Source organism: Taeniopygia guttata, chromosome 10, assembly GCF_048771995.1.
Source record: "Taeniopygia guttata chromosome 10, bTaeGut7.mat, whole genome shotgun sequence".
Classification (NCBI taxonomy): domain Eukaryota; kingdom Metazoa; phylum Chordata; class Aves; order Passeriformes; family Estrildidae; genus Taeniopygia; species Taeniopygia guttata.
Window position 1 is genome coordinate 7460748 of NC_133035.1, and position 13909 is coordinate 7474656.

The window sequence follows — 13909 nt, forward strand, 5'->3', positions numbered from 1 at the left end:
AAGCAAATGTTAAAATAAAACCATGCCTGGTTACACTAATTACATAAAAAGGAGTTAAATTACTCATTTCCTAGCTCCTTCTGCCAAGATCATCATCTTCAAGGGAAATTAAATTTATTTTTTTTCCTACTTTTTTTAAAGAGCAAAAATGTTTTGTGCAAAGATCCCACCCTCCTTCAACAAGGAAGTTTCATTTAGTGCTGAATTCCAGCGAACATTTCTTGACCCTATGTCAAACAGAACTTCAAAAATAGGTAATCATCATTATCAATGTTGACATTTCTCACTATGTTAGCCCAATACTCATTATTTTCTTAAAATTTACTGGATGTCATTTCAAGTAAAGCAATATTTAAATCCGGAATGAAGGCTGGATCTTACAGTTCAGGTCGTGTGTCAAATCCTCTGCTCTCCTACTTACTATTTAAAAAGAACGCCAACCTAACAGTAAATAAGAGTTTGAAATTAACTGGTTATTGAAGAAGAAATACCCCTTATACTTGGGGGGCATTACTGCAATGCAGTCATCACTAATAAAGCACTGAGCCTGCACCACAGCCAGATGTGCCAGCCCCTGCCCTGCACCTATTTCAGGACTCCATCCTAAGTTCCTGCAATTGCAAATGATGTCAAAGGGCGCTCTTTGGGGACTGGGCAAGACCACAACTGGATGCCTTCTGTTGGAGCCAATTACTCTGATGTAACAAAATTAAGGTTAATCCAAGACATTCTTTAGCTGACTCACTTTACAAGCCAAAACTGATCTGCAAGCTTGTTTCGCCAAGTGAGGATGAAATGTACAGACAATTTTTTTTTCGTTTTCTTAATATAAGTTTATTTCTAACAGACAAGCTTCTGTCAGTCAAATAATTAGATGATAAATTAGGTCTGTATTACTTTTAAGTTACACAACTACATTGAACTAAAGAAGATCAAGGAACTTCTGTCCATTTTGGAGAGTAATTTTCCATTGTTCCCTATTTTAATAAAAACTGCGTTGATAAACTATTTATCATAGCTTATTTAAAAGAGAAAATTAGAATTTTGGGTACATTTTGGCACTACCTGTATTTATTTGACTTTGTCTGGCTTAGCAGTATCAGAAGGTTCCTCAAGAAAAAAATTGTCACTGCAGTTTCAGTCACTCACTTTACGCTACATCAAGAGCAGAAGAGAAAAAAGTTTTCTTTTGTAGGACTAAATTTCAGCCTACCCTAGAACATGGTAGAACTTTAACAACATTCTTTAAATATTAAATCTCTGTAGGTACTAGGAGAAAATTCAAAAGTACTCATGCATCTCTTCTTTTATTACTAAAAGTAACTGTGAACTTGTATAGAAAGCCGAAGTTGGATGTGCAGTTGGAAAGTACCCCCTCCCCAAAGCCCCCAAACACACGCAGCTTATAGAAAGCAACCAGTTCTTTTTGATGTTTACTGCAGTGGTCCTGAAATTAATATAAATGGATGTGTGACGTGCGAATGGGAGAGCCTGGAACTAATTCTGTTTTATAGAATACAAACCCTTCAGCAATTGGGGTACCTAATTATTTTGATGATAGGTGAAATTTTTCCTTGATCACACAGTACCCAGCTGTGAATCTGTTTTATAACAGAAAATTTCACAGCATGTAACTGGTCTTTAAAATTACGCTGTAAACATGCAAACACATGGCACCACTAAAACAAGCATGTTTTTAAAAGCTCTTTTTCCTTTAAGCATTTTTGAGAAGGGTGGAATGAAAAGGAAGAAAAAGGGAAGTGAGCAATGCTACAAATAGATTTGTTTACTGTGTAATGCTTTTAGCATATTTCTGATCTATAAAAAGCTCAACTACATTTTTTCAGAACAGTTCACATTTTTAAAGAAACTAAAAGAGATGGATTGAATTATTTCACTCTTCTTGGGGATTAATCTGAAAGTAGTTTCCTTTTCATTGTTACTAACACTACAGCTGTGCTCAAACTCCTTTTAGTTTAGAAAAAAAGTTTAAATTTTGAGCCTGCGCACACTATGGTTCCACATTCCAACAGCTTCCTCCCAGTCCTCTGCCAGCATCTGCTATTGAAGACTAGTTCCAATTTACAATAAACAGCTTTTCCAGACCAGAACACTTGAAATTCAGTCCTTCTCGACTGCTTTTCCCATTCAATCTCCCTATTCACCATTTCAAGGAGAAAATGGTTCTGCCAATTATTACACATCTGGAAAAAATGCATGTATAAGCTGAAACGCTCTCAGCACAAAGTTTCAGCTTTCTGCATATGGTCACAGCAGGATTTTATGGGCCACTGACCAGGCCAAAGTCTAAGTTTTCCCATCTTTTTCCTCCCCCTCATTTCTGCCCACCCCCACTCCAACATTCTAATTGGAAACCCATAGCAGGTGCAAGCTGTCTGCCATCTTTTCCTCCACAAGAATCTCAAGTGGTTTCTTCCTGGTAAATATTAGTCTCACAGGCCAGCTCTACCTCAGTAGGCTCTACAATAGTTTCAATGCATCAGCTGTAGTTGCTTTGCATAAACATACACATTTCATAACATCATTACCATGGATGCTTGTCTGTTGGCTGTTACAAGGCTGGATGCTCCATAGTTTGAGTTCAGGCTTCCAATTGGCCCATTGTGGGATGGTCCCAGCAAACTATGGATGTCTCCATGGGCAGCTGACAGGCTTGTGGAAGGCCCCACAGCGTGGTTCCGCAGCACATGGATGGCATCATCGAGTCTGTCCAAGCGATCCTCCATCCGGGACTGCTGTGGGAATGCAAGAGGAACAGGAACACCCATTACTGGATAAATCCCCAGGCTCTCTCACCACAACAGACTCTATCTCAGAGGTTTTAAGATAGAAGATGAAATGTGGTATCAAAATAGTATCAAAAGACTTTGAGAGCACCTACCAGCACTACAAACAAACAGGAAAAAGAAAAGATTATATGGAGATTTTGTTCAAGATAGCATTCATTCCACAAATAGGTGGCAGCTTTGAAAGTGAAGCTTATTATAAGGTTAATGTTACTCAGCTGCTATTATATGGCATGAAAAGAAAAAAAGGAATTGCTACAAAATAAGCTAATGCAGGACAAGAAAGAATGATCATAAAATCAGCCTCACCATGCTGGAAACAATTAAGAGAGGCAGTGGTTTTTTGAGAATCTGTATTACAAAAAAACTGGACAAAACTTTAAGTTATTATTTTTTAAAATGGACCTTCAAATAAATTAGGTATTTCAGAAATAAAAGCAAGTTATTTGTGTTATTGTCGGAGTCTGTCTTAAAATTACTTTTTTTTATTAAAAGGAATACCAAAAAAAAAAAAAAAAAAAAAAACCCAAAGCAAAACCAAGTCTGACATTGCAGCTCTAGAAACTGAAATAGCAGGATGTTGGAATCAAAAGATGGGTCATATACTACACTAATTTAAGTTTTTAATGGGGAATCCGAAGGAAGCGTTAATTGAAACACAAAAAGGCACCATCTAAAGTGAAATAGTACCTCACAGACATCCTTTAAGAAGGACATTGCATCTTGCAAATGCTCGTGAAGTTGCTGTTCAACTCGATTTTTCTGGCAAAGTCAAGACAGAACAGGAAGCAAAGCACAGGTTAAGATTAATTCAAAAAAGAGGTGAGGAAACAGCTGATGTGCATGTCAGCAATAAATTGTTAGTCAAGTTAATGCAACAGAGATCTGATTATATTAAGATAAGAAAAGGCTAATATTTAATACTGCAGTTATGTTAGGGTTCTAAGATGTACATAACAATTATATTTAATTGCAAAAATATTGAAGAAAAGAAATCTGATTTAACTTATAATTTATTCTTGTTAGACAGAAAAAAATAGAAATTACATATGTAGAAACTAGAAATATTAAGCAACTAATCAAAACCTTCCCTCAAATGTTCCCTATTTCCTTCCCAATATTGTATCGGAAATGTAAGAAGGAAGTCAGTAACTTAAATCCTCTGCTGAATCCTCAAAAGAAGAAAATTTACAATGCTGTAGATTACTGCCTGTGTGTTTTTCTGTAAAATGTTTAATTAATAAATGAGCATTCCCCACAACAAATAATAATTACAAATAAAATGTATTAATACTTTAATAACAGTGTAATGCAAACAAGCCCTAGAGACAGCCATTTGAGGGAGGGAGGGGGAAGGACAAGTAAATGCGGAGGCATGAAGTCTTTATCTTTCTCCAGACTGAACTTTAGATAAGAATTAGCTATGGATTTGTGAAAAGGTACCAGAATCTCATAACAGCGCTTTAGCACCAGCTGTCCTCAGCACAGAAGCCTGATGCCCAAGGAACAGATGGTGAAAGACACACCCTGCACGTCTTATATTGTTCAACTGAACAGGCCATTTGTTAGCAAAGAATTCATTTGTAATGCTATCCTACTGTTTCCTTTAATGATATGCAGGATTTATACAAAACCAAGCCTGCAACTCCTAAGTAAAAAGTACTATGTTGCTCCCAACAATTCTTACCAAGGAGTGTAGAGAGTTTTCATAGCTGGGAGATGAGGGGGCTTGTCCTCCACTCCTCGACCACTGACTGGCACCTGTCAAAATTGTCTAGGTTAGTGCACAGATTTACACAGCAGAAGTGGGAAGCAGAGACTGTATTTCTCAACATAATTAAACCCAACATATTCTGCATAAAGGTAAGCTAACATATGGGTATACAAAGGAGGACAAATTCCTTCATTCTGCCTTATTGAGAGATAATTTCAATATCCTGGCATCTGTAGGGTTAGATCATTGTCAGTGACAAAAGTGGTGATATCGTCTAAGTACTTCAACATCAAAAAGTGGACTAAGTACACGCACACCATATTTGAAATACCTGCTTCTGCCTGTGTCACCATGAAAGACCTGCTGAATTCTTCTTCAGATTCTGTTCAGTATATGAAGGTGCATTTTTTATATTGTTAAAATACACAACAAAAATATTTAAAGTCATCAAATAAAGGCACCAAGTTAAGCATAACTGGAGAGAGAACCATTTTTATGACACCTCTCTACTAAATACGAAAACTTAAAACTGGATCTAAAAGCTTTATCTAGTCTAGTTGTATAACATAAATACATTTTAGATTACAATGCATTACAAATTTAGAAGAGTAAAAATACATGTAAGTCATTCCCATTTGGTATTTCAGATATACTTAACGTAAATCACAGGAGAAAAATTATTGATTGTGCAACAAATTGACAACTAAATTAATATTACCTACACACTTCAAATTCAAAAACATAGCCATTCTAATTCTAATATATCTAATTATAATGTAAATTTTAAAAATAATTAGATGTGAAATGCAATAACTAATAAAGCAGTACTTTTAACACAAAGCCTGAAGTAGTACAACATGCATTTTTCTCACCAACTAATAATGCATCTTTTATAAAGATACTACATGAAATTCTATGGCCATTAGAGACAGCTTCCTTTCAGCCATACAAATGTAATAATAAAGCAATTACATTAATAAATTATGGATATACAATCCAACGCAGCTCATTAAAGGAAGAGCCTGTGGGCTTGTTCTTTCAATAACAGCCAGAGCTGTGCGTCTGGAAAACTGGGAAAAGGTTTAATAACATTACAGTTCCTTTGTTCAGAGAGCTGCAAGTAGTTACCTTTTAAAGACAAGGTTTTATTTAACAAAAAGAGTACAGCTTGCATAGCTATTAAAATTATTAAAATACCTAAATATTTCCTTTCTAATTAAAAAATAATAAAAATCTCCTATTTCATGAAAGTCCAGAGCTGCCATAATTGTGCTGGAATTCTCTTTTAAAATACAAAGAATTCAGTGAGTAAGTTTATAATTACCGATTTTCACTTCACACAGCTACTCTGGGTCTGGACCTGTAGTCTCCATCTGCATTGCTGTCATTCCTGAACTTGGGAATAATGCTTGGAGTCCCACTTATTTTTGCATAGCCATTAATGAAAAAAACTATGGAATATTTTGGTTCAGCATAATGTTCAAATTTTTCCCTGCTCGGAACTCCGTTTTTAGAGACAGGACTGTGGTCAGGAGCACTCCTGCTATCAGAACTCAGAGTACCGCTCCCTGCAGCACAGCATCAGCTCGGAATAAAGCAGGAAGGTGGCGAGGTGAGCAGCAAACAGACTGAAAGCCTGTGCTTCTCTTCCTACATGTTTGTTTCGGGCCTTTATCTGAAGAAGATCCTATTTCTATAGGACCTTTTCAGAACAAAACTGCGACAGGGGCATCTCACAAAGGAGACAAAAAGAAAAGAAATGGGGAACAACAAACTCCTCCTGCGCAATGCCCAACCCAACCACGACCTGCAGCTTTCAGTCACACCTCGGCACCGCCGGGGCTCTTCCCGAGTGGTGGCACTCTGCCTCCATGGCTGCAGGTTGCCAGATGGCACCGATTTCCTGCTTGCCTCATTCCACTCCCCCTCCTAGAAGTTTGTGCATGAAATCCACCAATTATGTTAAAAAGCATCCTGGCACCACAAGCCCTGCAATTAACAACTGCAGCTTTTAGGGCAGCACCAACACAGCAGCATTAAAAAACAAATAAGCTAGGCAAGTGTTAGGATTTACAGGGGTCACCGACAGCAATCACTGCAGTATTGTTCTTACCCCTAGTCTCCCCAACACTAATCCTCTGGCTCCCCTTTCAAACACACTCCGAGCTGCAGAGGGCTGGCTTTGCATCCTCAGAACCCACTGAACCTCCTGAATGCCTCTGATCCTGCAGAAGGATTCTTAAAATACCGAGGCTCCCACCATTCAGATCCCTATATAAACTTCACATGCGTGTACACAATCATTAAAACTATGCAAGATGCTCAGCTCTGGGCATGTTTATGTAAAATTAGAAATTAAATGAGGGCAGGACAGGCAAGACACGCACCATTGTCTCATAATACTTGGGGGTTTTCATCAAGTTGTTCTCCAAGCTTTTACTTAACTGAATTAAAAAACGTCATTAATCCTCATTCAGCAACAGAAGAGCCAAAGAGTCAGTCATGAGCTTATGAACCCCAAGGCCTCATGACGTTGGTACTGTCAGTGCTTTCCCTGGTAAACAGAGTACTCCTACCATAATTCACTATTAAAGCATGGGTAAATTATGACTTAAGCAGTCTGTAATACTATGAATGCTAACTAAACAAATACCTAACAGCAAAAGGGGAAAATTACAACAAAGGCTAAAATGTTCCAAAATATATTATTTCAGTACACATAAAACATTTGTTTTATCTGCAATAACTTTTTGGGTCAAGACAGAAAATGGCTACCAGGAGTATAAATAGCAATAAATGCAGTAGTAATTACTTCACATTGTGCTTCACCGTGTTCTTAGTGACTCATCTGGGAATAAAGATAAAAGTCCAGATTCATAAATGAAGGTAATTAACTACTGGAGCAATTTACCAAAGGCTTGATAAATTCTGTATCACTGAAATTAAAGGGGGTGGGAGGGTATAAATGTGAAGCAGATGCTAAGTTTGAGCCTGAAAAGGATTTCAGTATTACTTGCCGATGTCTACTACTGCCTTAACCATCCGAATCCAGAATAAGGAACACAAAGTGCAAATTTTGTACATTTCATACAGGTTGCAACAGGCAAATACAACAACAGCAAAAGGAAAACACAAATTTTAGTGACCTCAAATTTGTATTCTAAACTCAGAAATTAGCTAGTGCTTCTACACTTACAAAACGAAGTGCAGTGTCTCATTAGACAACTCTTGAAAAAAACCTCTTTGGGATATTTAAAATTTTAAATACTTTGAAATATCAGAACTTCTTTCTTCCAGTCACAAAATATTTTCAATACTTGCTTTGATGTTAAAAGAAAATAATAATAATTTTCTGGTCTGATCTGCCTTTTCAGTACAACAGAATACACAAAACATTTTTGTCAACTGTAATCACTAAATCAAAAATCCCATTAATCCCATCATTACTCAATTCAACATGGATTATTCAATAATAGAAAAGAAATGCCCAAAGCAGCTGCTCAGGTAAGCCATGTCAGATATTCATTAATCCATTACATCCACAGAAAACTAGAGCAGTGTCCATTAAACAGGAGTGAAGCATGAATGATGGAGGTTTTGAGTGACACTGCAGATAGAGATATGCATATTCACAGCCATATGATTATGACTGCATTTTGCATGCAATACCTTTACTAATTTATTCATCTAGATTACAAAAGCGTTCAGCTAAACTCATTCTGTACCCTTTTCACCTTAAGGTAATTTTATTGTTTTATAAGCAGCACAACATTTACCAAAAAAGTGACCAATGGCCAGAAGCCTGCAGGGATATATTAAACAACACAGAACAGGGAAACAGATTGTTGTATAAATGGTAAATAATTTAACAAATTGCACTATAGGAAAGAACAGGGTTAAAGTTACATCATCTTACTTGTAATTCTAGTTCTTTGTTAAACAACAAATTTAAGTCAATGGAGCTTTCACAGTCCTCTCTATATGGAGAACAGCTGTTCAACTTTTACTAGACAGCTGAGGCCACAGTGTCTGTGAAAGCTGCACTACCACTAATAGCTGTAGGCAGCTGCCCACAGTTCATCTCCACACTGGAATGCTTCTTCCCACATTCACACTACAAACACACAAACCACAGGTGACAGAGGTGGCTGCAATACACAGCATTTATTTTAAAAAATGCCAGAAATTCTTCTCCCTTAGACTGAAAACATTCATGAAATATATGAATGAAAAGCCATCTTGTGTACAAATTGGATAGTCTCATAGCCTACTATATTTTCATTAGAGGGAACACACATCTGCTGTGATTGTCACTGAAAGCTCCCACAGAGCTTTAACATATAGTTTAAAAAAAAACCCAAATCAAATCACTCTTCTTTCTCTCAAACAGTGCAAATCCATACAGATATCTTTGTAGCCCACATATGTATAGTCAGTTAATGCTTCCAAACATTATTTTAATTAGCTGATTTTCAAAGCAAGTTACCAGGATACAAGTGAGTGCCCCTAACAAAAATCTAAGAATCTGGATTTATCAATCTTCTTTTGTACAATGGAAAAATAACCAACATGCACAAGCAGTTATGCAAGGAAGTTAATGCTGATTTCACTGTGATTCCAAACAGGACATTTTCAAAACAACAAACAAGGTATTGACAAATGGCCAGTCTGTACCTGTAAGAGGCGATGGTGACCCAACTGGTGTTGATGGATTCGATGGAAAGCTGCTGCTGGTATGATCAGGAGAATAAATCTGATGACAGACAAAGAGATTCTGTATCAATATATGTTTTAATACACAGGAAAAAAAGCTATTAGAATTATTTTTCATGTTTTGTCACTCTTGATTCTGGATTGATAAAAAATGCAATTTGATCCTTCAATCATAGCTCTGCTTTATTACACTCAAGGCTCTAAAAATGTCCAAAGAACTTTCATTTTCAAGCAGCTGTCCAAATAAGCACAGTCTCTATTTCATAGTGACACAAGTATAACTGACCTTCCTGCTCATTTAAGGCAGCAGAAGTTACAGTCTTTTTGTCTCTGCAGGGGAATGATTCACGTAAGAGTTCACAGTACACAGTTAATTATATCAAACAAAACTTCAGGAAAATCTCAATAAATAATGGCTTTCCAAACTTTAGAGAGAGATTTTAGCAGTCAACACATGTTATCTGCTAAAAATTAATCCTTCACAAAATACAAAGAAAGCATTCAGGCTCTCTTATTTATAGCAAACAAAAAACACTTGAAATTTTGTTCCTCTTGCAATGTATTGCAGCACATAACATGGTTCTCTCTTATTTCAGTATCAATTGGCCTTCTGAGATACTAAACTTCAATTCTTTCCTTGCTAATAATGAAATTAAAAACTATTGGTAAAAATAGAAGACATAATGCTTAAAGCTTTAATTAAAAATTAAAATCTCAAGACACTGGGAAAATTCCTTTTATGAAGAGAATTGAATAGATTTAGAGGCTGACTATGGACTTCAGAACATATTTTTATAGGTCATCAGTTCAAACCTGTTTTACTTGAGCAGAGACCAGGATTTGTTAGTCATCAGATGGCAGTTAAAAAAATCTTCACTGGCAGTGTGGTTGATGTCTCTTCACACAGACAATATGACATTTCAGCATTTAGCTGACAATAACTTCATTAAGTTCCATATTGTATTTTCTGAACTGACAAAACCAGGACCTGATAGACCACATGCTCCTTCCTGGTATATTGTACTTTTCCATTAGAAAAGACCATCAGTTCCCTAATGGAAATGCTTCCTCCTTTTCATACATGCTAGAAAGGAAATATATTTAGAACAAACTACCTCATACTACCGGAGGAAATTCATGCATTGTACATCAGCATAAAAATAAATCTTGGGTGTCAGTATAAGAACTGCAGAGAGTTTCAGACAGATAAGATACAGAAAATTAAAATAAATTCAAAGGACACAAAGTTTTCTTTGAAACTTCTCATTTTACACAGGCATACCTGCCAATTTTATTTTGCTTTATTTTATAACAGGGAAAAATCTACAGTACAGCAAAGCCCCAACTAAAATACGAGGTCAGAATTCATTCTGCATGCAGTCCCTGGCTGCTGTGCTGTTAAATGACCAATGATGAACAACCCTGACACCTTCTGCCAGGCTTAAACGGTAACATGACTCATTTTACTGCAACAAATGAGACTCCTCCTCCTATCAGTCATGGTCCATTCCAATCAGTGGGGTGCCAATATGCCAGGGTCTAATGAAAAGGCTCTTAGATAAAAGCTGCACAATTGAGAGCCTGCAGAGCCAAACCTCGGAGCTGTTAGTCCAATTTTTTAAACACTACAGTGTACATTTCAGTTAGGCTTTGTTATGTTAATGTTATTGAGTCTAAAGCAACAAAGAAACTTAATTCATGAATTACTTTTAGAAGTCAACTTCCCTACATTTTCTTTTCTTTTGTGAAGGGACCAGTGGCTATTTAACTACCAAGACGGTACAAAGGCCTTTACCCTAGTGCTGAGGTAGGAATCAAAACATAAGTTATCACAAAGAGGTCTGATATAATCAACAAAGTTAAACAGTCCTCCTGTTTGATCTCCTCTAAATTAAAGACCAAGTGTTTTGATTTGGCATTAGGCAATGAAATAAACCAGATGTTTCTCCTGCCATATAACCCTCCATGGGCACAATCTTAAAGGGTTATTGTTTGGCAAATGTTCAGGGAAACACATTAGAAATGGCACGAATACCCAGATTTTCTTTTCTTTCTATCTATACTAGTTCATTATCCAAACTAATGCATAATCCACAGGGCTTTGGGAACTTTGTGTAAATACTTTCATGTACAATTCTCTTTCTTGCCTACCCTGAGATTAAGACCACAATTATCCAGGCTTAAACCTAAAATAAAAGAACCTTTGCAAATGTATTATCTGGCCTTACATGTTTAATCACATACTATTCTGTATGGTCTTTAATACCTAAACTGAAGAACAAATGTCGAATCCTCTGATGTTTCACACATGAAAGGCCTATTGTGAGATGTACATCAGCAGAATTTTAGAACTAGAAATTCCTCTCAACAGTTGCAGCAGCAGCATTTAAAGCCAAACCAGAAAGGAACACAGTGGCATCTTAAGGTGGAAATAAAAAGGCACGACAATCACAGTATTTAAATAAAACTTTGTTCAAACAGAAAAATATTCTTGATTTCCTAGCTGTCAAAATTCACGTGTGTCAGCTTCACCTGCAGGAGGGCCCGGCTCCCTCCTGGCCCAGCCGCGAGCCGCGCTCTCGCTGCAGGAGCGCAGGGAGTGTGCTGGGTGCGCGTGGTGCGGGGTGCGGGGGAAGCAGATGGATGAGGCGAGGGATTTGAAGTGTGCAGACTATGGCATGCACTGATAGAGCAGATGGAATGCATCACCATCAGCTATGACAGAAATGATTTATGGAATGACCTGGCTGCTCCTGCCAAGCAACAACACGGGATGACAGAAACAAGTTTCTATGACAACCAGAGCCCACCCACCAGTTAGATTAAACATTTCTGCCCTGACTTCCACTCGCAATATATTTAGTTTTTCCTCAAAACATCAGCCTGGCTTTCTCAGCTAGTGACTTGGACAAAAATACCTGAAAGGATGAGAAAATCATTTAGAAAAGGAGAACAGTGGAAAATGTCACGAAGTCCTGCAGGTCTAACTGGCCAGTGTGTCAGACTTAACAACAAAATTTTGTTCCGGCTGCAGAACAGCAGACACCCAAATACATGTGCAGAGCAATGAACAGCCTGGAGTATGTGAGCACTGCTATTTCTAGGAGGCAAAATGATCCCTGTTCTTTTCTGACAGGTCTCAAACAGACCAGAAGAGAGCATTAACTGCCCTCTGGACTCCCAAATTGTTATCTATTTGCTGAATCCCCAAAAGCAACAGGAACATTTTTCTCCTCAAAGCCAGTAGGGCAGAGTTCTCCTCCCCAATATGGATGTTACAGACATTATCAGATCTGGTAATCTTTTAACATATGACCCTCTGAGGGATGCAAGGGTAACAGGATCTGCATGAATATGCACATTTGCATTCACTGGTATGAGGTGAGGGATGCAGAACCCAACACAGGGACGGTCATTTAGGGCTGCAAAGTTTCCTCCATACAAGAAATACAAAGTGCTTCTCCAGCCACTATTCCCAATTCTGAAATTCCTGCTGCTGTGTATCAATTATTCTTTTATAAAAAGTACATCTGATTGTACTAATGAAAAAATAATTACGGTATGTATGCATATGGAAACAGAACTTACAGTAGATTGAAGATACTTGCCATGTTTTACATTATTCCAACAGGAGTTAAAAGTTTAAATTTATACATCTACAACATTCTAAAGGCTGTTCCATAGATTATAGCTACACAATACAGCATTCAAACCTCTCAGTTTTATAAGGCCACTGAGAAAACATTTTAAACCTTGAGGCAGGATCTGCTCTACGACTAATGTTAAAAATATTTGACTTTACCTAAAACACTACAGAAAAAATATCAAAATCAACTTTTTGTGATTACCAGCTTTTTAAACCAGATCTACCTTAAATCTTTTAATCACTTGAGGAAAAAGGAATTCAGAATGAGTCTTCTTCAAATAAATGCGTTTTCACTTGCATTTGAAAGGACATTTTTCTAGTATAAGAAATTGCTTCACAGTACATTGTTCTGACTTCATATGTGAAAATTCCTGATTTGATATTATCAAATGAATGACACATAAATAATGGATTAAAATATGTGTTTCAGATCTGAATATTCTAACTGCTACTTACAGATGCCAATGCTTTTCCAAGTGCATCACCTGTCTGTGAGCTTCCAGCACCATTTCCTCTGTTTCCTGTAATGTGGAAAGTAAACCCAGCACTTATTTTTAAAGCTGAAATTTTATTTACTTTTATTATTTTATTCATCACATAGAGTTGAGCAACCACTTTTTAAATGGATTTTCTGAGGAAGTCAGTGTCAATAGAATCAGTTCTCATTAGACTTAAAAATTTAATTAAAACAATTAGATTTACATTTAGATGCTCTCCTCTTAAAAGTCAAACACAGTATCACTGTGATAACTTAAAGACCAACAAGTGAAAGTAGCTAGAAAAAGACAAATTATTTTCTAGGTTCATAGTCTACTTTTAATGAAATATGAAAAAGAAAATAAAAATCAGAAAATTTTATTATTGTAGCTTATTTCTAAACTGCTATCACTGAAGTGCTGCACGTTTAATTAATTCTTAAAGCCAAATTCACAGAATAGTTCCTTGTGTGTCTCCTTGCTCCCCCTGCTCTAATTCCCTGTGTTGTACTCTCATCTTTAGTCTAAAAAGTCCCTGAAAGCACCAAGCTTT

At 36.9% G+C, this 13909-nt stretch overlaps 1 protein-coding gene across 11 annotated transcripts in view; it reads right to left on the reverse strand.

Annotated features, from left to right (window-relative positions):
- Window positions 1–13909, reverse strand: part of TCF12 (transcription factor 12) — a 158991-nt gene that overhangs the window by 13189 nt on the left and 131893 nt on the right. For 5 of the 11 annotated variants that reach the window (XM_030281173.4, XM_030281174.4, XM_072933879.1 and 2 more), the window contains 5 exons: window positions 13337–13401; window positions 9196–9274; window positions 4495–4568; window positions 3498–3569; window positions 2550–2756 (listed from right to left, as the gene is read on the reverse strand). In XM_030281173.4, the coding sequence (XP_030137033.3) occupies window positions 2550–2756; window positions 3498–3569; window positions 4495–4568; window positions 9196–9274; window positions 13337–13401 (497 nt within the window). The remainder of the gene's footprint in view (window positions 1–2549; window positions 2757–3497; window positions 3570–4494; window positions 4569–9195; window positions 9275–13336; window positions 13402–13909) is intronic. The other 6 variants (XM_030281177.4, XM_030281175.4, XM_030281180.4 and 3 more) reach the window with 3 other exon arrangements.